This window comes from Equus asinus, chromosome 3 (genome assembly GCF_041296235.1).
Source record: "Equus asinus isolate D_3611 breed Donkey chromosome 3, EquAss-T2T_v2, whole genome shotgun sequence".
Lineage (NCBI taxonomy): Eukaryota > Metazoa > Chordata > Mammalia > Perissodactyla > Equidae > Equus > Equus asinus.
This window is the reverse complement of record NC_091792.1, coordinates 17,693,537-17,720,382: the sequence shown is the minus strand read 5'-3', so window position 1 is coordinate 17,720,382 and position 26,846 is coordinate 17,693,537. Positions and strand designations below refer to the sequence as shown.

The 26,846-nt window shown below is 35.7% G+C and overlaps 1 protein-coding gene across 3 annotated transcripts in view; it reads right to left on the bottom strand.

Annotated features, from left to right (window-relative positions):
- The window catches only part of FAT4 (FAT atypical cadherin 4), a 158,506-nt gene that overhangs the window by 49,635 nt on the left and 82,025 nt on the right, over positions 1–26,846 (bottom strand). For all 3 annotated transcript variants that reach the window (XM_044767261.2, XM_070504723.1, XM_070504722.1), the window contains 3 exons: positions 22,549–23,471; positions 21,744–21,918; positions 3,335–3,515 (listed from right to left, as the gene is read on the bottom strand). In XM_044767261.2, the coding sequence (XP_044623196.2) occupies positions 3,335–3,515; positions 21,744–21,918; positions 22,549–23,471 (1,279 nt within the window). The remainder of the gene's footprint in view (positions 1–3,334; positions 3,516–21,743; positions 21,919–22,548; positions 23,472–26,846) is intronic.

The following is a 26,846-nucleotide window of genomic DNA, read 5'->3' as shown; positions in this document are numbered from 1 at the left end:
AACAACCAAAATACATACTATTAAATCAAAACAATCACATCAGACCTGCCAGTACAACTCTGTAAAACGTTCTGAAAACATGAACAGAATTTTCCAGACCAACTTTACATTGATCTCCATTTCTCCCAAACACGGGATACCATTTAGCAGTAAAACTTTGACATACACTGGAAGAAAACAGCCTATCATCACAACATTTTACTCTAATAACTGGACTTTGGGATCAATTCTGTAAATATGCAGCTTCACAATCAGAAACTGAAACAGCTCAGACAAGAGAACTGTCCTGCTATTGACAGGCAATATTCTATGTGCTAACTTTAGAGACAGTTTTCTCTGCATGGCAGACAAAGATTTATTAGATTATAATACTACAATGAATAAGAAATTCTTCCAAAACTATTGTCAGAAACTCACTGAGCACTAACAGATGACAAGCAGAGGGATAAGTGCTTCATGGATTAGGATAGTATAGGTTGACAGGTATTCAGTATTTTTTATTCTAGGCACTATTGTAAGTAGTTCACTTAAACGTTTTATTTATCCTCATAATAACTCTGCAAAGTCAGTTTTATTATTAGTATACCTATTCCATGAGTAAGAAAACTCATGCCCAGAAATGTTAAATAAGCGGCTCTGCAATTAGAAATAGTAGAGTCAGGATCCAACTCTACGCAGCTTGATTCCCAAGGCTGTGCTCTTAACATTAAGCTGAACACTGAGTACATTCTTAGGATATAGATCCCATTATTTCCATGCTTTGGTGTAGGACAAGTACAGGAGATGGTATTTACCAGCCTGTTGAGGTCACACCAGGAAGAAGTTAAGTAGTACCTGCCTATCTTCAGGTGGTGCTAAGCACAGTGACCCAAAAAGGCATGTAGAGATGACCCTGGGCAGAAATTTTCCCCATCTTTAATGATTCGACTGGATAAGCCTCTGAGAATTCAGCTCTTCTCTTGGAATTATGTCCCAGACTCTGGAAGGAAGTTTGTGTGTAGCCTTCCCTGCTTATGCAGTGCACGTCAATGTCCATTTGCTCCTGGATTGCTTCCTGTATCTCCTCCTAGACATTCTTAGCCACGTTGGTGACTCTTCCTTCTAAACCTTCCTTTCACGTGTTGGGAGAATTCTTGGTAACCAGAATTACCTGCTCCTCTTTCCTTATCTCTCTGCACTGTCTCCTAGAATATTCGTATTCAGTTCCTTGGTTTTAAATGTACCCTAAACATTGATGACTGCCAAATCTGTGCCTCCAGCCCTGACCCCGAACCTTAGCTTCACACTCATATCTTCAATGTCCTAGTTGATAGCTCTATGTGCATAACTAATAGTCATCAAAGTGTATTCAAATAAGAACTCCTGGTTTCTCCCAAACCTGTTTCTCCTCCACTCCTATCTACTCCAGTAAATCATGCCACCATAAGCCCAGGTGTTCAAGCCAAAAACTTAGGAGATAACTGATTTCTCTCTTTTATTCCCACTTACAATCTCAAAGGTATGCTCCAAATCTGTTCACTCAATTTTCATTTCTCCACCCTGGTACAAGGCCACTCTATCTTTTGTTTGAATCACTCTATTAATTAACACCTAAATGGTCTCACTGATTTCTCTCTCTAAAGCCTCCCCCTAAAGTCCTGCCTCCTCCAATCCAATCCAAATATGGATCAGTTTATGTTGCTCCCTGCTTGAAATCCACCAAGAGTTTCCCACCTAAAAATAAATTTTAAAATCCCAGTTCTTTAGCATGACCTAAAAGCCTTATATGGCCTGCATGACCTGGGCCCTGCCGACCTCTCCGACCCCTTTCTCACCCTGGTCCAGACTCATAAACCTAAGTTCACACATCAAGCTTAAAGCCCACAGCCCAGTACTTCTAGCCTAATGGTCACCTCCTTAGAGGGGCCTTCTACAATAATCACACCTTTGTTCCTTGTCACTCTCTATTGTATTATCTTGTTTAATTTTCAAGGCTGTCATCACTATACGAAGTAATCTTATTTATTTTATATTTACTTATCTACCTCAAAAAAAGGTAGGCTCAAAGAGAGCAAAAATCTTTGTCCTGTTCATCATCGTTATTCATGCTAGCGACTCAATAAATGTTTATTAGATGAAAAATATCTTGAGGCCTCCTACCTAACTCAGTCATCTCTGCTAGCAGGAAGAAACTAATTAATGCCAGTTTCCTAAAGCGATTTTTTAAATAGGAAATTAGTAACAAACAAAATAAATCATTAACCAAGTCATCACTATATCAATATGCATAGGCCACCCTTGACTGACAATTCCTCTGAACTCTCAGATTGCCTCTTCTGATCTGTTAGTTTCATAGCCATCTAATCTACTATAATTTCCTTACCATCAGCCTACAGAAGGTAGGGATGATGTAGGTGGACAAAAATACTAAGGTCTTTGAGACTTTTCTCTGGGAAATTTGGAAATCTTTATTTCTTAAAGTTTAGAATAGGCATGGGAGAAGGGGACACAGCTGGATCAACCAACTGTTACAACCCAATTGCTTTCACATCCTTTCTGAACAAGGTACCATATTATTCTTCTCCATTTTAAAAGGATTTAAGTAGAGTAAAATAAACTTTTTAAACTTAGGAAACACAAATATTTTTATTGGGGCTAGTGGTGGATTAAAAGTGGCCCAATATTTTGACACTCCTCCCATCAAGAAGTGATGTGTATTTCTCCTCCAGTGAATCTGGGCTGGTCATGGCTGCTTTGACAAATAAAGTGTTATGGAAGTGATGCTATGCCACTTCTAGGCCTGGTCTCAAAGAGCACTGGCAGCTTTCACATGAAGTTCTTGGAACCCAGAGCTACCAAGTAAGAAGTCCAACTACCCTGCTAAGAAACCACAGTGAGGAGCCCTGAGGCCACAACATCAGAGACAGGGGCTCAGCTGAGCCCAACCTTCCAGGCATCTCTGCCAAGGCACCAGGCATATGAATGAAGCCATCTGGGACCTTCCAGACCGCCCAGTCACCAAGGAAATACCACTAAGTGACACCAATCAACCACATGAAGCAGAAGAATCTCTCACTGAATCCTGCCCTAATTCCTGAACTACAAAATTATGAGCTCTGACAAGCATATAAATAAAATTAAGAAATAAAATAAAATCTTAGGACAATAAATAAAACCATTATTGTTTTAATCCTCATTTTAGGCATAGTTGGTTATTTAGCAATAGATAACCACAGTAGGGCTATGTGTTAACGTGACGGAATTTCTAGCAAAGTTAAGCATTATATTCATTTAGTCCAAAGACTAATGTTTAATGAGAAAAATAGTCAAAATTTACAAAGGAAAATGTACTGACCTGATAACTGCATTTGTTGAAGCGTCAGCGTCAGAGGCATTTACCAGTAAAACATCTGTTCCAGTTGGTGCATCTTCAGGAATTGTGGTGAGATACATTTTACTGGCAAAAGTGGGGACATTGTCATTGATGTCATCTACTATGACATTGATTGTTCCAGTTCCAGTCAGGGCAGGGGACCCTAAAAGAAAAAGAAAATCAGATTTTGTTTACAAATAAGAAAAATAATAGCAAATTTAACAATAATTAGCTGTTGACAATACTACCGAAGAGAATTTAGAAAACATCTTAAAGTAAAATTTCTGAAGATACAGATAAGACATTGAATGACTTTAATTTTGTTACATGAAAAATATTTTCACTTATAAACTAGTATGTCACTCTTTCCTAGTGAGACTGCACAAAGAGTGTGTCAATCTTTTATTCTATTTTAAAGGTGTTGATTCGACAACGTAGAACACAACAATGTCATTTAAATGCCACAAAGGAGGCACTGCTGGTTTCTCTGAAATTACATTAGAATAGCTCGAGTCACATTTGTAGAATCCCCATGGGCATGGATTAGCTGGCCACCTGACAAGGCAGTGCTCAAAACTGCTTGCCTATCTGCGACTATCAATGTTAATATCAAAGATTTCAACTGGGTTTCTGAGGTCTTTAAATCTCCTGTTCTGTACTAGCCAATATTTGTAGGGGAAAAAAAGCTTCAAGTTATATATCAAAACTATAATCTTCCACTTGCTGGAAATAACATTGTCAATAAGCTGACTTGGAATCATTTTTGTTGCATTTGCTGTTTATTTAATAAAAATATGAAATAATTTATTTCTAGTTCCTGTTTTAGCTCTGTTATCAAGATATAGTGAAAACCCCACATTTACCAAAACCTTGGAGTACACTCTCTGGACCACACGAGGTTAGCAGGCTCTTTGCGGTGAAGGTCAGATGCCATATTTGGTTAAACTCTGTTGGTTGTCCCATAATCATCTGTCTTTAGTTATGCTTTCAAAATCATTTTTCAAATTTTAATTTCTCTAAATAGAAACCATGAAGATCCGTTTACCTCTATCTATCCAAAACAAAATAAAGCCCTGAATACTCTTCTTTTCTATTTAAGATATTACTTTTCCTCCCAGAAAATTATTTCCCCTTATATAGTTTAAATTCTACTGGGTTCTAATATTCAATAATTTGTAAATAAATCCATTCATTCATTTTCTCATTCATTTCTCTGTAAAATGGTTATGGAGCACCCTTTTACTATCACAGAATGGTGCTGAGATTCACAACCTTCCAATATTATTTTTTCTAATAATCTTGTGATTTGCTGACATTTCCTTTACTACTATTCAAACTTGTTTTTGTGTTCTTAGATTGCAATTATAGCATGGCACCAATCAGCTTTTATGCTCAAATGTATAGGAACGAAGATCAACAGACTAGGAAATTATGAAATACTATGGTGTTGGTGATCTGTTATTTTTGTGCTTTATACAAGAAAACTCAATTTCTAGGTTAGATGAAAAATGTATATGACCAGTTGAGCTAGGCACTGTAACCAGGCATGACACCTCTCAGAAACCTATGCAATTAAATATGGGCTGCATGCTGGTAATAGTCGCCATATATATCTTTCTCAGTAAGATATTTTATATTAAGTATCCCGTTTACATTAACATATTTTTAAATTCATGACTGCCAAAATCTTACCTTTTATGTGTTTGATTTTACATTAAAGGAAAGAAAATTGGTCCTCATTCTATTACTTAAATGTATAATTAATTACAAACTTCAAAATAGTAAAAATGCCTTTTCACTAGTTGCGTAAACAATGGTAAGATGATGTCACAAATATTTCAAACACAAAGCAGATCTGGAAGTATCATAAACCTTGGAGTAGCACATCAAAATAAGCCTTTAAACATCTCTCTCAAGCTATTAATAACGATAATAGCAAAGACTTATTGAGTCCTTAGGTGTGCAAGTACTGGTTTAAGTTCCCATAAATTACTTTGTCTAATCCTCATAAGTTAATACCACTGTGATCTCTGCTTTATATATAAATAAACTGATGGTTGCAAAGGTTAAGTGACTTTTTCAAGGCCAGAGACGTAGCGGGGAAGCTGGGATTTGATCTGTGTGATGGGGATGTGAAGCTGTTTACACTGGCGAAAAGCTGGAAGGTGTTGCTAGCAGGACAGGTGCCACTCAGTGAGATGTGCTAGAACTCTGGACAAGCTGAGCCCAGAGAACAACACAAGGCATGAGGTGGAGGAAAAGGCCCATGTGTAAGGGACTCCCTATTTGCTAGTTGAAGTTTGTGAGGCATTTGGAGACAATAATCTTGTCACGGCTTTTGAATTTCTCACAAGGGACATGTTAAACCTAAAACAAATATTTTTGGGGGTATTATTGACGATCAATGTTTGGCCTAAAAATCTTGAATGTGTGTATAATTATATACAATTCCGTGAAATTGACGTTAATGACCTGCATCATGTTAGTATCTCTCCCATTGGTTGCATTTTTTAAAAAATTAACTAAAGAATATCTGTGCATTTGTGTGGGCAAAATGGGACATTATGGGAAAGAGAGTGTGCAAATGATGAACTGAGAGAGGAGATAACTAAATCAAAGCCCCAGAGGCAAAGGATGGAAGGAGATGGAAGGCTAGTCTATATCTTTACTGACCTTGCACTCTACTCACTAAATCTCAGTCGCCTCGTCTGTAAAATGGGAATAATAAGACTAGAATCTACCACACAGAGGTACTGACGAGATTGTAACAAGCTTAGGATAATGCCCGGGGCGTTGTTAAAACATACTCTATATTACCGGTTGTTTTTGTACATGTTTTAGAAACAAGAAAAATGGGAAATTGACATATAAAAGGTCTACTTTTAACCTTATGGTTTTCTGTGTCATAGTTCTCAGGATTTTTGTTCCCCCACAAAACTTCTGACTCAATCCAATGATAATATTACTCAGGAAAATATTTTGAGTCATTTTTTCCTCTTAATTCCTTCGTAGTACAAATACATGAGACACAGCTCTCAAAACTTTCACAGCTTTGTGGAAGACAAATTGGAAATCCGAAAATGCAAAATTTAAAAATGTACTGTGAGAGCTTAAAGAATATCTGAATATTTTGACATGCACATTGCTCTGTAGTCAACAATACTTAATCTTGTTAAGAAATGACCCAGGGGACTGGCTCCATGGCTGAGTGGTTAAGTTCATGCACTCCGCTTTGGTCACCCAGGGTTTTGCTGGTTCAGATCCTGGGCAAGGACCTAGTACCACTCATCAAGCCATGCTGAGGCGGCGTCCCACATAGCAGAACTAGAAGGACCTACAGCTAGACTATATGACTATGTACTGGGGGGCTTTGGGAAGAAAAAGATTGGCAACAGATGTTAGCTCAGGCCCCAATCTTTAAAAAAAAGAAGAAGAAGAAAATAACCCAGTAAATGCCAAGCAAAAATTTCATCTTTGGAATTCTAAAGTGTCTGATGACACACATATGGAAAACCACATAAAATGATGACTAAGTCATTTGGTCAGGAACATGTGATTTTTTTCTTTGTCTATAAATATTGTTGCTGATGTGTTTCTGAATTAGTAAGCAAAAAGAAAAAAATATTGTTTACCCAGGAAAATATTCAGAAGTTGAATCTCACTGCCTTCATCCCAGAAAATGTCTAGTCTCTTCAGAAGATTTTAAAAGCACATCAGCCACAATAGATGGTCCTGGCTTGAGAAGCAAGCCCATAGGTGATCCCATATCCACACAGGACCTCTTCTCAAGTCAAAGCAATCCCCAGAGTCCCTTTTCTCCTCTTATTAGCTGCCACACCCCCCTCTGTAAGCAGTGGGGTTCTTCTCTTCCTATTTTCTTCAAGAATTGATAGAGTGAAGCACAATCTCTCCCACAGCTTCACTTTCTTGTTGCCCCAGAGGACGGACTCACAGGTCTTATTTACTTTTTTCAATTTTACAAGGAAACCTTACAAAGGCATTGTTCTAAATTTCTAAGGCTTTTGCTGAGATTTGACTAACCTCAAATTTGAATACTGCTCCAATATTTTTTACTTTTATTCTTGGGGATAGGGCCTACCTCTGCTCACCCTACTCCAGCCTCATCTTTGTCCATGGATAGCGTGAGCTCCAGAAGTCACGGCCTCTCAGCTTCAGGCAGGAAGATGAAATCAAGGCAGAAAAATGGGAACGCCCCCTGACTTCAAGTGAGTTAGTCTTACTTCTACATCGCTCTTCTCAGATGAAGGACACAAGGTCCTCAGTTCTTAAGAGGCCCACACAACTCTTAGCATGTCCTCTTATCTGCTAATTGAAGGATGAAGCCATGTTTTTGTTGTTGCTTTTCTGTGTTTCCTTGGTTTTGACCCTTTCTCTTAACCATGGAAACAAGTGGTCTAAGGCGCTTATGTTCGTTTCCCAACATTGTTTTTATACCTCATGTCAAGTGCTGCATGATGTTTATTATTACTTTATCTTGAGTCCAGAACTTTCTGCTGGCTCCAGGCTAATACATTCAACTATTTTCTGTCTCCTCTTGCAAATTGTCAAAGAGCCTCAACATTAGTATGTCAAAAACTGAAATCGTAATTATTCTTTGTAAACTTAGCCCATACATTTATACATAAATTGAAATACATATATATATATATTTGTATATACATATTATTGAACACTTATTTGATAGCATATATACGTATTTTATATATGTATTACTCATTTAAAACATAGGTTCCATGAAGTAGGTATTATTGTTTAATTTTTTTAAATGAAAAACTTGAGATTCAAAGAATTTAAGCAATTTATTAACATTCAGCCATAGTGGACAGAGAGCAAGCCCAATTCTGAACTCTTAAAAATATTTTTTTTCTTAGCTCATTAGGCTCAGATAAAACTATGCCACTCTTATTGCAAATGTTTATATTATTATTATTATAAATGTACTTCTGCCATATCCTATATTAAGTTGTAAGCTAATTGAGAGAAGGAATAATTGTTTAATTCATCTTTATATAAACCTATAATGCACACCATTAGGCCTAACCCTTTCTCCGTATTCACTGTTCCTTTGATTCTATATATGAAAATCTGGTCTAGTGACTACATGGCTGAAAGATCAAAGAGCTGAACACATCTAGAAATATACATCTGGGAGTACAGGCCTTAGCCTAAGGCTGGGGTCAGAGAACAAGACTGCAGTCAAGAGTCAAAGTTTTGGAGATAGTCTACTACTTATAAACAGAGGGTCCCAATTAATCCTGAATCCCATGAGAAGAATCAGAATACTAGGGGCCAATGTACAGCCTGGATAGATCTGATAATGATGAATTATACAGGCAGTGGCTCAATAGGACAAGATTGTTCAATTTCATCTGGCATTGATTTGTGGGAAACAGATGCAACCAGAAAGAAGAGGCAGGATGTAACAACAGACTGCTGGTAGAAGGTAGTGAGCCAGTGAAAGGAGCTGAAGACACAAGTGAAATAAAAGGTCAATGTCTCAGAAATTTATAATTGTTGAGGCTAGGAAGGTGCACTGGACATTCGAAATACAAGTAGAAGTCAGAAGATAAATGGAACCTCAAATTTCATTTTGCAAAATTTTATGTATTCTTTATATATGTACATCTGTGTATGTGTGTATATATGTACATATACAAATATAAATATAAAACAAACAGATAAATTGATAGGAACCTTCTGAAATTTTTAGAGCAACTAGCAAAGAATACATATGATTCCGAAAAGCATTTTTCAGAGTGCAAAACCAAGTCACACACACACACACACCATACACAAACACACACACAGAAAGATTATTCACAGCTTAATCTTCAGACAGTCCATTTTACTGTGGGTAGCTTTCTTTGAGTTATATTTTACACCCGTGAATTTTGGAAAGGATTAGTACTGCTGTTTTACACTAGTGGCTTAATAGGGGCAAACATATCGAAATGAAGATAAAGGTAATTTAAAATAAGATTTTCAAAAGAAAAAAGGCTCAGGCAACTGCTCTATCAGAAAATACTTCTTTAATAAGTGTAATGAATGAGTTTAAATGACTAAAGTTCAAACTGCAGGCAGATTACATTTTCTATGTTAGCCCCTATAAATTAAACATACTTTACTGAAACATGAAAAACTATTCAGCAGAAACAGAATTTTTGCTTGACTGAAAGCTGTTGCTTTGCAACAAAGCCGATTTCATTCTTGACATCAAACATTTGGTGAATAGGTCCCCTGACTGGGTGTGTGTTTGTTGTAGTATAGTATTAACTTCTTTTCTTCCCATGAATAAACAGGTTTTTCTCATAGTAAGTAAGCCATCCAGTGAAAATGTACTGAAATTCAGCCATTCTACATTAACATGGAAACTTATGTGGTTAGATTTAAATTTGAATCCAGAAAACGTACGAAACAAATAAATGTGGAACATTCTAAATATGACCAACAGCTGGTTCGAATCCTGGGCGGGGACATGGCACCACTCATCCAGCCACACTGAGGCGGAGTCCCACATGTCACAACTGGAAGGACCCACAACTAAGAATATACAACTATTTACTGGGGGGCTTTGGGGAGAAAAAGGAAAAAAAATAAAATCTTTAAAAAATAAATAAATAAATATGACCAACAGCTTTGTATTTTAAAAATTCTATTTTATAACATAATTTATTGCTGCTAATTAGTTCTACAAATATATTTGGATAATTTAGGTTTATATACGCTTATGTAACACTTGATTTTTTAATTATTTCTCCAGGAAACTTTATCAAAAACACTGTATTTCCTTAATAGAAATGCTTATATTAAATAGAGGTGACAAGTAAAACTAAAGAATTTTTTTTTTCTTTTTTTAGGAAGATTAGCCTTGAGCTAACTGCTGCCAATGCTCCTCTTTTTTGCTGAGGAAGACTGGCCCTGAGCTAACATCTGTGCCTATCTTCCTCTACTTTATATGTAGGACGCCTACCACAGCATGGCATGCCAAGCGTTGCCATGTCCCCACCCGGGACCGAATCTGCGAACCCTGGGCCGCTGAAGTGGAATGTGCACAGTCAACCGCTGCACCACTGGGCCGGCCCAAGAAACTTTTTAATAATGCTATGAAAATGACACTGAAAAGTTGCACAACCACGTGAATGTACTTAATGCTGCAGAATTGTACACTTAAAAATGATTAAAATGGTAAACTTTATTATATTTCAACCACAATTTTAAAAAATTTAATGAAGTAAAATATAACGTTAACTAAATATTTTATCCCCAACAAAAAGCACATCATGAGGAATTATTTTTTAAAGGACATTAAAAAAAGAACCCTCAACATATGTTGAAACTCTGACACACTAGCAGCTCCCACGACATTCTAAATACATCCTGCCTCCTGCCTACTTAGTGAAAACATCAAATTATATATTTATGGAATAATTACCAAACTGGCTAGAAAATGATTACATTTTAACAGGATTCATTTTGAGGAAATTTTTTGAAAAGAAAAAAATTTCTGTACAATGAGATCATGTTATTTTCCATGATATTTAATATTTACCTTTTAGGTAATAGAAACATTTTCCTTAATATTTCAAATAGTTTGTTTCCATTTCAAAACTGGATCCTTTGTCTGCTCAGATTTATAGCTTAAGCAAAGTAAATGAAGAGTAGAAATTATTTTATAAGTTTTAATTCTATGCAATATAATAATTCTAGCCCCAATTTAATAGAATTTTGAAAGTTAAATCACCTTTTTTTGTATTTATATCTTATAAATATACAAATGAAATTCTATGTAGAATTTTTCCTACTAAAGGGTAGCTGATTTAAAGAAAATTATTTGAATAAGTGATTTATAATAATCTGTCACTGACAGATATGGTAAAAAACCTTACAGAAACAAGAGGAAGTAAAACAATCACCTGTTATCAACCTTGGAAACAAAATTATTATCTAAGACAAACATGCTGTTAAAGGAACCAGATCAAGCCCAAGATGGAGTCGCTCATGCTAAGTCCCAGGTCAGCAAAGCAGAACTTAACTGTCTACGCTGGGATCTCCCAGAAAGGCAAGGCCTGGCTCAACCAATCAGCACTTGCTTGCTCCACACAAGTTACCTGACCCAGCTCCAAGATTTCCTTTCACTCCATTAAGGAAAGTAACTCCGCTTCAACCCATCAGCAAATGTCCAATATAACCTTCTTGTTCCTGCTCACTTTGATCTATAAAAAATCTCTTGCCTTGTATAGCTCTTTGAAGCTCCTTTCGATCTGCTAGATTGGATGCTGCTTAATTCATGAATTGCTGAATAAAAGCCTACTAGAACAGTAAATTGTCTGTGGAAAAATTTTCTTTTAATGATTCCATTGGAAATAAGCAAAACTGCTTTAGACTCAAATATAGAAGCAAGTTAAATGCAATTAATTTCTAGTAATTGAAGATAATCCTAGCACTATTTGATTTATGGGATCATGGGTGCCTTATGGAAAGTTTTCAAGCAATTTTCCTTATTAAAAATGTTCATCATAACAGACAAGCCAAGCTCTTTTCCAATATTTTCCCACAAATAATACTGACAAAAAGCAATCTTTCTGGAATATTTAAAAAACAACTATCTTCAGATGTAAAATGTCATATTCCACACTTCTGACCTCTCTTTTGATTATAGAGCCATTTGCAATGCAATGACCCTCTCAACTAAACAATATGACAGATAGTATTAATTTAAATGTCATCATGTCCTCAAGGAGAAAACAAAGCATGGTGATTAGCCTTCTTAGCTTTGAGAATTAACTTTTGCAAAAGCATCATGTTTCCCGTCCATTAAAAAGTAATTTCCAATCTCTGCATAGGAATGAAGTTTATTCCCTCTTTCAGTCAGATGATAAATGCCCTTAATTAGAAATGCTAATATATGAACTTCTCTGCTAAGACCTATTAATTATGCTGACACATAGACACTTCATAACTAAAATTTTTGACCAAACCTATAGCCAGAGTATCTCTAGATCCCTTTTGTATATTAGACTGAGAACAGATAAACAATAATGTATTTAATTCGTGCACTGATTAATCTCCCTTCTCCAAATCAAATGCAAACACACACAGCCCAACTGAACCATTGTACGTGTGTGTGTCACACACACTGTATACTCTTAGTATAATATCTGACATTTGTTCTGCACTCATAATATCTTTGGATGTGCATTCCCTAATTTGATGAAGAGCAACCTTTAATTTCAGATTTATGAATATTCTTATTTTATGAGCTGTTTTAACGGCTGAAAAATCACAAGTTTTTTGCTTCATAAACCAATGCTCTTTTTAATACAAAACAATATTAATCAAAAGAGAGGAAACTCATAAAATTGGTCCATATAAAATATAATATAGTAGACAAGCTACTATGTGGGAAGCAGTGAATAATGGGTAGGAAATGTTCTCCCTGAGCAGATTGACTGGCTTCAAATCCTGTTTTCACTGATAAACAGCTACATGCCTAAGTCAAGTTGCTTACTTTCTCTAATACTTGGTTTTGTTTATGTTTTCCTTTTAATCCATAAAGTTGGAATAACATTATCCAAGTCACAAGGCTGTTATGAGATTAAATGAGATAATATAGTACAAATTCTGGCACATACAAGCACTCAGTATGCACAGAATGAGTATCATCTAAAGTTTACAACTCCCCAAGTTTTTCTCTACTCAAATGTGTTCCCTGAGAACTAAACCATTATATCTATCTACCTGACATCTCCACTGGATATATCATAATATCTAAAGTATAACATATCCAAAAAATAATTCTTGATAATCTGCCCTAAAATCTTTCCTCTCCCCTTTTCCAAATGTCTCAGGCCAATAATCTAGGACTCAAGCTTGACTCATCTCTTTCCCGAACTTTCCACACCTCCAATTCCATCATCAAGTCCAGTTGGCTCAATCTTCAAAATGGATAAAATATGCCACTACTTCATCCCACCTCCACATTGTCACTTAATTTTGAACACTATCATCGCTCTAAAGGGCTGCTATAATGGCCTTTTACTTATCGTCTCTATTTCTATCCTTGTTCTCCACAACTGCCACAAAACAAGATATTCCCAAAATCCCCTATCACTTCCCTGTTGAAAGTCCTACCAAGGTTTCTCCTCACTCTTTGAATAAAATTAAAGTTCTTTACCCTGGCCTGAAAAGTTTATGTGATCTCGCCTCTGCCTACCTCTTCCAAGACTCTACTCTTCTCCTCTAGTCCAGCATCCAGGCCATCTTACTGTCTTTGGATGTAGCCAGCTTGATCCCTGCCTCAGGCTGTTTCATCTGCAAGCAACACTGTTTACCCAGATCTTCACATTTCACTTTCCTAACTATGCTATCAAAAATAACACCACCAATTCCTCACTCCCTAGTCACTTAACCTGCTTCATTTAACTTCATAGTTATCTCATATCACTCCTGGTCTATGTATTCTATTTCGTTTATGGTCTATCTTTTTGAATAGAATGTAACCTCTTGGAGGGCACAGACTCTCCCCTTCTTATCACTGTATCTCCAGTACCTAAAAAAATACCTGGAAGAGTGCTCTGTAAATATTTTCCAACAAAATAATATCAAGATGCTGGTTGTATATTAACACAGCCCATAAAAGCCTAAGAGTCTCATGGACTATAATCAGAATTCACTTATAAGGCCTATTAAATTGGCATCATAGTTTGATTTTAATAAATCCAAAATGACAACTGGCAGTGATAACCAGCAATATTATTATCTTCCACCTGTAAAGCCAAATGAATTTTTAATATCTTCTCCTACTTAGCATTTAATTTGAACAATACCTAAATTTAAGCTTATTTTCAAAAGATCAATATTGAAATTATTGATTCCAATTAATTTGACTTCACAAAAAATATTTTGAAACATTATTTATTTGGAGAAAGAAAAACAACAGTTGGATGTTTTATACATTAAAGCACAGTGAATAACATAGAGCAAGAAAAGTTTCCTTAAAATTGCATTTTTGGAAATCTATGTTATTCAAAGATTCAGCAGATCCTGATTTATAAATATAGTATAGGTGAGCAAGAACTTGGTTGAAAGGCAGAAATCCTAGATATTGTTCTTGACTCTGCCACTCTGTGGGTCTGCAAGCTCTGGCAAACTGCCTAATTATTCCAGGCCTCAATTCTCTTATCTGGAAGATGAAGGAAATGGACTGGCTCATCTCCAAGAAGTCTTCTGGTTATAAAATTATAATTTTAAATCAGATTTCTCTAACTTAGAATTTTTTCATGTATAGTTCTCTTTAAGAAATCCCTCCATATTACACATTGATTTACAACTTTAACATACCTCTATTGTCATACTATCTTATTTTACTGCTTTTTGATATACTAATTCGGTATTTTGAAAGAGTAATGGCAGATATTAATGGCTCACACACTTTGAACTTACTGATGAGGGCATAAGATTTATCTTAAGTTAGAAAATTTTTTTCTAAGGGATCTGGAAAAATTACTTGTATAGATATATATTAATTGGAATAGTTTAGCAAAACACCAAAATTTCCACAACAAAATTCAAAACAAGCAAAACTTTTCATATTATGTTTATGTGGAGAGGTACAAGCTATTATATTTAAGCTACATGAAGCCAAAAACCACCTGTAGGGTATATTTTTTGTAGCTAAAAGGGTACTCGGGTATTTGGGAGATACGGAACGTAAGCAGCACCATACAGAGCAGAGACAAGACCTACCTAGAAACATCTAATAGATAGCAGAATTGAGTAAGAGCCAGAGGGTTCACGGGAGAGTCATGAGAACATAGCTCAAACAATATTTTAAGCACTTGAAACTGAATTAGAGCCATAAAATGCTTCAGTGGGTCTTTACATATGACTGCAATTTATCACATCACACTAAACACCACAGTCTTAAACACTTGTGCTGCTTTTCAAAGCAGAGGTCAATCCGAATGACCACAACCAATGTAGCAAAAACTTCTGGAATTTCAGCCATGAGTTAAAAAAGATTGGCACTTTTCCTTTTGGTAGGTCCTTCGAAAAATCTGCAAGTGATAAATATATAAAAATAAACGAAATATAAGTATGTAAATAAGTATGAAATAACAGGATGATAATTAATTGATACTAATTATCATCTTTTTTTACACATTAAATCATTAATTCGTTCAATAAATATTTATTATGCACCTGCTACGTGGCAGGTTCTGTTCAGGTGTTTCTGGAAATTCAGTTTTGAACAAGACTTCAGACGTTTACAATCTACTGGAAGGATGATAGATATTGATGTGGTAACTAAATTATACATACTTATGTATATTATATATAAGCATATTATTTTAGATAGAAATTAGTGTTAAGAAGAAATCACAACAAGGTAAAGTGATAGACAGTGACCTTGGAGAGAGGGGAAGTGGGACAATTAAGTTGGTGGTCAGATAAGTCCTCTCACAGAAGTTGACATTTTACCCAGATATAATGACAAAAGGACCAAGACATGAACATGCTCCCCCTTAAAAAAACAACAATAGCAACAAAAACAGCCCACTATAGACTAGAACATTCCAGGCAGAATGAACTACAAGTGCAAAGGGCCAAAGGCAGGAAAACGTTGGCATTTTAGAGGCCAGATTAACTGGCACTGGCAATTTGCGGTAAATGTTTAGCAACTGCTCTCCTGAGGCAAGCCACCCAATTCATAGCATTTGCTGATTTTTGTGGTGTAAATACTCCCACAGTGGCAGATTTCAACCTACCAACATGAAAATGCTGAACACTAAGCTGAGAGGTGACCATGGTTGAGCCTGCCCAGTGCACCATGGCAGGCGCATGATAAAGGTGGCAGTCAGTGGCTGATAGAAGAGGTCAGAGATGGGGACAGAGGCCCGGTCATTTAATGCCATGTGGTCAATGGTAGGAAATTCAGGTTTTATTCTTGGAAACCACTGAAGGGTTTTTAAAGAAGCGATGGGGCATGATGATCAAATTTATAGCTTTAAAGGTCATGAACTGCTTGTTGGAGAACGTACTGTGGGGGAGAAAAGTTAGGCAGTTAGGAAGGTATCATACAACCATGGCTTAGCCTAAGGTGGTGGTAGTGGAAATGAAAACAGGATAAATTCAAGACATTTTTTGGGTTTTTTTGATGCAGAGTCTGCTTCTCAAAGGACTTGTTGAATGTGGATAGAGAAAGAGGAATGAAGAATGGCAACAGCAATTGTGAAACTGTGGACAGAGAATTATGGAGGGTAGGAGAGGTGGAGAGTCAAAAAGTTTTGTTTGGCCTTACTAAGCTTGAGATGTCCAGCAAACAGGCTGACTCACATTAATAGCTAAAGTAAGTCATTCTCTTATTCTTGTCAATAAACTTTCCATGCAGGAATTAGGATATCCATTTTACATATATGAACATGAAGGTCACTTGCCCAAGGTCATGTAGCTAGGAAAAGGCAGAGGTGGGATTTGAACCTCCGTTTAACTATAAAGTTATGTATTTACCTCTGGGATATGCTTCCATTTTGTAAATTAGTTCTCTGAATTATTTTTTTAAGTAGATTGCTCTGGGTTCCCTGATATTCCCGAATTATTTTATTTACTGCACATATGAGAATATAGCAAGGAAAACTTCTGTAAGGAAGGCTACCTGGAAATAGGATACCCAACCATGTGAAAGACATTAACTGCTTTAGAGCTCCCCTCTTAGAAGGAACCTCATAGGTTGGGTTCTCTGCATCACTGTCCCAGGTTGAAGCTTTAGCCTCTTAGGAATTACTACTTGATACAGTACATCTTTCTAGAAGAAATAACAATGAGTAATACAGAATAAATGCAGAGTAGCCATAGTTTTAATTATAATCAAATAAAATACCATCATTAATTGAATTGTAGTCTCAACTTACTAAATTACTGTTTAGTAAATTAATCTTATAGGAAAAAAATGAGGTAGAATTATTACACTCTGTTCCGTTTTGTTATTTAGCAATGTAACATTCAGTCCCACACACATATGACAGTGCGGTTGCAGCTCATTTCACACAGTAGACAGGAGCAGTTAGAGAGTTTCCAGATGTGCTACTCCTTAGCCATGCAGTCAGTAAATAAAAATATGATGATAATGGAATGCCAATGTTTTCTCGAAAAAACTCAAAGATTTAGAGGTTTGTTGATAAAAAAAGCTGCTGCTTCAATTGCTGCCATATTGCCAAAGTGACCCACCCTGGGGCTGCCATCAGGTAAGAATTTAAAAAGAGCAAAGGAAAAGAGATTTGTGAGCTAAGGAATAAAACTGTCAAACTTTTTTTTTTGTTTAGAACACTTTGATATTTTCCTGGTTCTTAGAACACTGCAAATTTGAGACTAACATGGCATCTGGGACCTAAAAGCTGCCATATTTTTCTGAATTTTCTCATGTCATAAACCCATTTGACTTTTAAATCATAGCAGTGAATATGTATTTTAAATCTTGTGTCAGAGCCTTCATTCGTGGAAAACAGGATTAAACCGCAGATTCTGAAGCCTGATATCTAAAATGCTCACATTCTCCCATAAAAGTGATTATTCACGATACCAAACGTGTGCAAAGGAATTGCACAGAAAATCATGGTCACATATAGTTTTAATGACCTTAAGATTATCTAGTCCAACTTCCCTCACAATTTCTGATTGCTTTCTGCATAATGTTTATTAAACGATCTTCAGACACCTAATTGAATACTTCTACTCCAGCAGCCTCAAAAACACCAGCCCATTTCAGGGCAACCCAGAAGAAGGCACTCATAAAAATCTGTACACTGGGGCAAAGTTCAATCAATTCTCTAATTTCCAGAACTGTCAAAATACTGTGACCTAGGCACCAGCGTCACTGAATCTTATTTATGCCCACCACTACGCTCCTCAGCATCATATTTAAGGCCCTGAATGACAGACTTCCAAATATCTTATTTTTACTGATAATCTGAATGTTCACTCTCCGCAACTCATAACTCTCCCAACTCCATATTGGGCAGAATCTACACACATATGGTCTTCACATTACTCATTTAATAGCAACAGTTATTCATAGAAATTAGATTATACTTCTATTATTTGTCCTTATATTAGGGATTCCAGGGCCCCAATTTTCCTCAGGATTGATAGCATCAGGAACTCACACAGTGTGGCCCCCTGGAACCAGGAGTCGGTTCTTGCGCGGTCTGCACACTTAGACCAACGCTTTCTTGAATCTCCTCCTTGCGAAATTTCCTCCTAAAAGGCTGACTCACCCACGTCTATCAGAAGAGAATACTTTTAACTTTATCATTTCAAGTTTTCTTTATTTCTTTTTTTCCTAGTGAAATGTCCCTTTTATGCTGTCATTTTGATGGAGAAACAGTATTGCAAGTGGTACTTAAGTTTGCTGGCTAGCCCACAAAATCCTCCTTAACCATAATTTGGCTGCACTACGGTTTCTAAAATCTGTGGTCTTTTTGAATGGTTAAATGCTTACTATGCAATATATTCTTGGGAAGTTCAAAAAGAAATATCTGATACACACAAAAAAATTCCTAACGTAGTAATGTATAAAATGAAGCACTATGAACTGCAATTTTTTAAAAAAAAAAAGTTTTAAACGAATCCGTAAGTCTTTTAATAAGTAAAGAACAGAGCATATATTTCTAAGAATTTTAAAACGTTTAAAGTACATGGATCACAGTTCTTATTGCAATCATTAGATACACTGTGATACACGTATTTAGCAATTTAACATATGTTGTATCAACTAAACCTTACAATAAACTACTTTGTCATTATTATTATCCCCATTTTACTGAGGAAGATATTGAAATTGAGAGAGATGTTACAGCTTGTCTGAATCACAAAGATAATTATGACAGAACCAGAATTCATATTGAGACCAATTCAAATACAAAGCTTTTATCATTATATTACATAGATTATTTGGTTTGATTTGCAAATAAAATAATTTTGGAAATTAGTATTTTTTTTTAAATTTTACTTTACCTACACACTAAAATCTTCAGTATACCCTGAACTTGGAAGGCAGCCATGCTAGTGTCTGAATCCTACTCTGCTACCCTGGATAAATTATTTAACCACTCTGAGTTTGGAATTACCGTAAGTAAAATGGAAATAAAAACACCTAAGTCTTTCAGATGATGAAGAAAATTAATGTGTAGAAATGGGTTAATATCTGTAAAATCTGGCATACTGCATGACACAGATGGCCATATATAAAGAAAATTCCCTTCCCTTTCACAATAACCCCCCTTGGCTGCACAGGCGCACAAAAAGATTTTCAAATTCTCAGAATTATTTGGCTGAAAACAGGCACTCTTGTCTACATGGTTACATTCTTTCTCTGGTATGGCTTTTGACTTAGAATGTTCCCAAGTACACATCCTCTGATGACGAACCTCTGCCCATCAGGGTCACCTGGCAATGCACCCCTGGCTCTCACAGTCACATCCCACTCCTCACCCTGGGCTGACCTCAATGTGACACATGCTCAGCAGCAAGTGTTATAGTGACTGATGCCTTAGGGAAATAGATTCCTGGTCCTAGTTTCTCCTCACCCACTTCACCTCCACAAAGCCTCTGTATTTGCGTGCACTGAGAATGGACCCCACATTTCCAGGCAGGTGTAACCGGAGAGAAAAGCAATGACTGGGATCCTTTAGTAATAAATCCTTGGTTCTAAATATCTGACTCTCTACTAGTTTCTACTCAGTTTCATCCTCTCTTCTCTCCAGATGACTCTTGAAATACTGGGTTGATTTGAGCAATGTGGTAGTGACTGCATTTTTCACATGAGATTGTTTACCATCCACGCCCACTGACCACGAAGCACAACACGGACTACACACATAATGAAACATGTTTCAGATCAACTTGATTTAAGTTTTACGTGGTTATTACACTACATTACATTCTGTTCGCCATTCCTCAGGATTTGACACTCTGCATAAAATGCAACAGAGTCATTCACACACATTAAAAAAATACACAGAATATTGCTTTCTTTCATAAAGCAATCGTCTCAGATAATTACATTCCCAAAAGTAAATGGCAAATAATATGTAGAGAGAGCCACTTCATTTAATAATCAGAGACACTATCATTTGAATACTTAACATAAATTTATCATTACTAATAATCTCAAAGTCTCTGGCTTTTTTCAGAGAAGTGGTGACATGAAACAATATATTGAATACCCTGAAAGTGGTCATACATAACAAAAATATTAATACATTATATTCATCAAAAACATTTCAACAACAGTACAAACAGCTCATTTAAAAACTCAGAATTGTTCTTCTATATCAGCATTTATACATCTACATGAATGCATACATAAATAATTTTAGGCATGTAATGTTCCAACAAATCTGCCTGGGCTTAAAACAATTTCAACAAATTTTAAAAAACATGTCAACATTATTAAATTCTTTAACATTTAGATACTAAATTGTGGAAATTTTTATAAATGAATGTTATATAAGGACTATGTTCCATAATTCACTAAAACTTCTGGAAATCAATGACTCATTCATTCATTTATTCAACAACTATTTAACCAATACCTACTTTCTTCAAGGCATAAAGATTCTTGACAAATTTTTAATTGTTTCAAGTTTGCATTAGAAGTCTTCAATATTTATGAATAATCAATAATATGAAAAACAAAATAGGGGTAAACAGAAATATTTTTTAATAGATTATATTTATGCTACCTGCTATACAACTTTATGTAATTACTATTTCCAAACACTAACAGCAAATGTATACTATTTTTCATTATTTCTGTGCTGGTCCATTACACTGCTAACTCAACAAGAACCCTGAGCTCCCTCTCACTGATACTCTTTTTGGAACTCTGTGGGGCTTCATCAAATGCCTATCATAGCTCCTTACAATTCAGCAGAACCTAGAGAGCCAATGAACTAGAACTCTGGACCCCTCTCATCTCCATGACCAGTTAGAACCATCTGGATGTTTTCAAAGCTAATGTACTTGAAATGCCTCCTGGCTCAAGTGGTGGAATATCGGGTCACCCCAGAAGTACTAAGGTGGCTTATGGGCAGGGACACACCTTGTCTCACAGGAATACAGCTTTGCCTGTGAAGTCCTTAAGCCCTTACCAGGTACACATAAATTTCATAAAGTGATATGTGCTATAAATTATATGGATACACATAAATTTCATAAAGTGATATGTGCTATAAATTATATGGATACAACTGGATTTCCAAGCATTAGTGAATTTCAACAAATATTTAATTTAATGGTAAACAAAACTACTTTCATTTATTCACATTATGAAGAAATTCCTTACAACCAGACAAGGTTGTGCCAGATTTACCTGCATCTGTGGCTGTGATCACCAAGACAAAGTGCTCCTTCGTTTCACGGTCCAAACTCTGTGTTACTCGAAGTTCTCCACTAGCTGAGAGAGTAAAAGCATTGTCTTCATTACCGCCAAATAGAACATATGAGAGTTTGCTGTTAGAACCTTGATCATCATCTCTTGCCACCACCTACAGAAGAGAATGATACATGCCATGGGTGTGAGTAAAACTAACACAATGTATACCATGAAACAAGACGTATCATTTAAAAAATGAGGTGGAGCCATAGGAACCAATATCAAAAGGTTCCAAAGATATATTTTTAAGTTTGAAGTAAAAGACAAAAATGGTATAGAGTAGTATGCATTATTTGTGTAAAAATATGCATAAAATCAATGCACAGAATTTTTGGAAGGCTTCACAAAAGATTTTAAAAGCAGTTTCATCTAGGTAGTTGGATGTGTAAAGAGGGAAGGGAGGACCACATTTCTAACTATGTTTTCAAACTTTTACATCACTTTTTTTCTTACCATGTGCAGATATTACTGTTATACTGAGACAAAATTCAAAAATACATAAATGTGTGCAAACATGAGTGTACACAAAAGAACATAATTGAAATGCAATATTTAATCTATAAAGAAATCAATAGGTTCTTAGGTATAATTTTCATAAGTTTTTCCCTTTTGGAATTTGCTATATCTGAAATTAAGCACTTATGGATGAGAATGAGGAAGAGGGTGGGGAAAGCATGCATACTGTAATTAAATTAGATGTCTTATAGTGAACACAATATTTGTTTTATTTAAGTATACTGACCTGAAGAATTGTTCTGGGTAATGTCCCTAAATTCTCAGGGACATTTACAGAATATGGAGATAGCTCAAATATGGGAACAAAATCATTAATATCCAGTAGAACAATGCTGACGGTGGAGGTATCAGTTCTGGGGGTACTGCCCCGATCTGTTGCCTGAACAGTTAAAAAGTAAGTAGGAGTCTTCTCTCTATCCAAAGGCTTAGCGACAGTGATTGCACCTGTGACAGAGTCGATCCGAAATTCCTGATTGGTATTACCATCAACGATGCCATAGCGAACCTGTCCATTTGTACCTTCATCTCCATCTGTTGCATAGACTTGTATTATATCAGTTCCAGTAAGTGTGTTTTCATTAATCTCCACTTTATACAAAGCCTGTGCAAAAATAGGATTATTATCATTGATGTCAAGTACCATAACTACAACCTCTGTCGACGAAGAGAGAGATGGTTGACCTTTGTCTGTAGCCACCACCATTAGAGTATAATTGGAAACCTCTTCTCTATCCAGTTCTCCAGTGAGCCTTACTTCACCATCAATGGTCCCAATACTGAACTTGTTTCCCAAAGGGTTCAGCAGGGTGTACTCAATATAGCTGTTTGGGCCACTGTCTGGGTCAGTTGCTTGAGCTTTGAAAACAACAGTATCAATAGGTGTGTTTTCCGGAATGTACGTCAGTTTAGGGGAAAGAAATGTTGGTGGGTTATCATTTACATCCAACAAAATAATGGAGACTTGAGCAGTGCTTGTGAATCTGGAGGCTGGAAGCTGTGGCAGGTCATGCACCTGAACAACCAGGTTGTAGAAGGACTGACTTTCACGATCCAAAGCTTTGAGGACTTTCAGGACACCGTTTTTGTCAACTGTAAACTGCCCGAGGCTGTCACCGGAAGCAATGCTATAAGCCAGCTGGGAATTGATGCCTAAAATGGAAGGAAAAAATTAAATTTTTTTAAATGTGTGCTGATTGCAAACTAAGCTGCATCAAAAATTCCATAAGACGAAACTGCATATTTGATATGTGACGCCTCCAAACACACCTTCCGGAGGATTTAGCCACAGTTAATTTTCTTTGTCAGTAAGACATACTCATAATTCTTTCCCTGTTAACTTTTGATCTGAAAGGATGTTTACAATCTGGTGAACAAATGATCTATATACTGCTTGCTATTTACTACAGTGTTGAAATGTTAAATTACAAAAGTAAAGAGGAGAAAAATATTCCAGAGAGCGGATATTTTCCTATACATTTCCTCTTTATATCACATAATTCCTGAGAGTCCAACATTAACAGTGCCATACTCTACACTATTAGCCAAACATTATAACTTCAGTAATTTATTGAGGCCGACACCGATTTTCAGAGAAGGGTAATAAAATTTTCTGATGTATGGCATTAGTCATGGAGGCTTTCAGTCCACTTTTACATTTCTCGTCAGAATCAATAAATACTTTTTAATTCCTAATAAGCATTGGCCAATGGCCTTTGTGAAAATAATTCTCTTTCAAACTGTATACGTATATTTAAAGGGTTTTAAAAGTATTCTTTGAAGGAAATGTTAGCATAAAATTATACAAAATAGGCTTCAAATATAAATGCACACACTTTTATTGGGCTATATTTAGACAATATTTTATCTAGTTTTCATTGGAACATGTGCTAAATTAAAATTTTTCTTTAAATGATACATAAATCTTCATTTCAGAAAACGACTGCAAAGATTCTTCTAACAGAGTAGATGTGGAGAATGGATCAGTCTATTGTTTTAGTAAGTAATTTAAAGGTAAATAGATAAGCAGTCAAAAGAGAAAGAAAAATCAGATTTCCTCCCCAGAATAGCGTTTTCTTCACTGGTCCATAACGCCACGTGAATTTTTATATTTTATTATAACAATGTTGGAATATTGTAGGAGATTATAAGAATATTGTAGGATAGTATAAGAATTGTAGGATATTATAAGAAACATACTGATTTTATACTCTGGGATTCCACACTAGGTAAAATCTTTTAAGTTACATAAATTGCTTACAAAAAGCTCCCATATTTCTGAAGTTAATTTCAACCATTCAGTCATCAGAAATGATGTTCACTCTTTGCCAAGAGTCTTCTGGAATCGTTTGGTCACCCTTTCCTCTTTTTTTCTTGAAAAAAGACTTTTCTCAGGATTCTATGAATACATGAGTTAGCTTCTACTTTTTCTTAACTCATCAAATTCCTTACAAAGGAAAGTTTTAGCTGAGTAATGGGATTTTCTCTTCTACCAGGTAGGGTTTGCGTATTCTTTCTAAAAATTGCTAGAGTTATTCTTTTCCTGTGATTTGATGGTCTCTACCTAATGTCCTTTGTCTATAAGTTGCTTCAGAGAAAATAGTTATGAAGACAACTTTCAGGCACTGGCTTATTCCCCAAAATTTCTAAGCTAAGCAAAGTTTGAGTAGGTCTTCGAATAGGTAGGATTTTCCTGCCTCATTATGAGTTGTGACTTTTAATCTTCATAGTTTATTTAAGACTATTAGCAAGTGAGCAAAGCAGAGCTTATAAAGTTTAGAATACTTGGGACTCTAAGGATCAGGAAAAATATGAATAAATAAAGCTAATGGAGACCATAGGTCAATGCACAAGAAGGAGATACAGAGAATTTTAAGATCTGGATAGAATAAGGTCAATAGCATACTTCAACACGTTGACTTAAAATTCCATGGATTTAGGGAAGAAAAATTCCATCCACTGGTGCAAAAAAAAAGTTCCATCAGCTAGTGGAATATATAGATATATAGATATATATCTGTCTCCTTGGAAAGTAATTTGTATATATCTATTTCCTTAGAAAGTAATTTGACTTTAAAAATATATATGTTCATATATATTTTACATATATTTAATATTTTTTAAAATCAAATTACTCTCTAAAGATATATTCTGCATTTCTTATGGCTAAATCCAACAGTAAATATTGAATTCCTATTCTTTGAGGAACAAATTCAGCCACAATTATAATTGAGAAAAAGTTATGAAAACATCTGGATTAAAAATAATACTAACAAACAGAGATATAAAATTTAGTTCTATGCAAGCTTGTAAAATTTTTCATGCCCAAGATCAAAAGAAATTAAAAATACTGACAGACTTGCACATGGCTGTGAAGTGATCACCCAGCATTTCCACATAAATCAACTGGAATGCAAGCAATTCAGTCAACAATCTGAACACCCTTGGCGCACTGTGTGTGCCACTTCCTTGAGTAAACAACTAAATTGCAGAGGCAAAAGAGAACAGGACACCAAGATTTTATAGCCTCATTGCAAACAGCAGAACAGCCTCTTCTTTAGGGAAAAAGTTTGGTGGAGTAGGTGGGTGGAGGAAGAAAGAAGTATTAAACTTTAATTAGAATTATGAAAAAAAAGAATTTGATTTTATATTCAAATTCATAATGACAAATATGAGATATTAGGTTGTAACATTAAAAATGAACTGACGATAACGATCGTTAACTTTGAGGAAATAAACATAAAAATATAACTACTTTTGTGCAAATATTGCAATGCCACCTAAGAAACAGCTCTAATCTCAGGAACTGAGTCGTTGCTTTTGCATTTCCCCGCCATGGGAGCCGGCTGTATTTACGTTACCGTAAAGAAAAGGACTTTTCATTCCTGACAAGTCTAAGTGACTCTGGGCATGTGCTCTACATCTAGAAAATACATGCAGACAGATTGAAACTCAAAATTCTCCCTGACCATTTGTAGAATCCTGAAAAATAAAGAGCTCGGGCTATTTTTCTGTCTCTGCTCTTTGCATCAAATATCCAAATCACGAAACAGTAAATACCTTACTTTAAAATTCTATAGTTTACCCATAAGTGTTGGGACTTGAATATAGTGGGGTTTTATAGCCCACCAGATCTTTAAACTTAAAACAGTCTATATTTCTAACTATTTGTGTTCAACGTTCTGAAAGTGATTTAGTTTACATAATTCTTTCTGGCAGTTTTATTGTGTGGAGGGCGTTGTGTTGGGTTTTTTTGCTGTTGTTTTTTATTTCAGTCTCATGAATAATTTAGTTCCAGGAAATATAGCACATAACTGTGGGTATATAGTTCTGTCATGAAATGTGTACATTTATTCACAATCCATAAATGTTGTCTAACTATTTCTGTGATGAACTAGTATTTGCTAACTTATCACACAGCTGTGACACATGGAAGTGTTTCAGACAGCATTCATTTTTATGAGGCAGTTCCAACAAGGTCATCAGAGCAATGGACTACGAAACCCTTTCACAGGTCAAATGATCTGC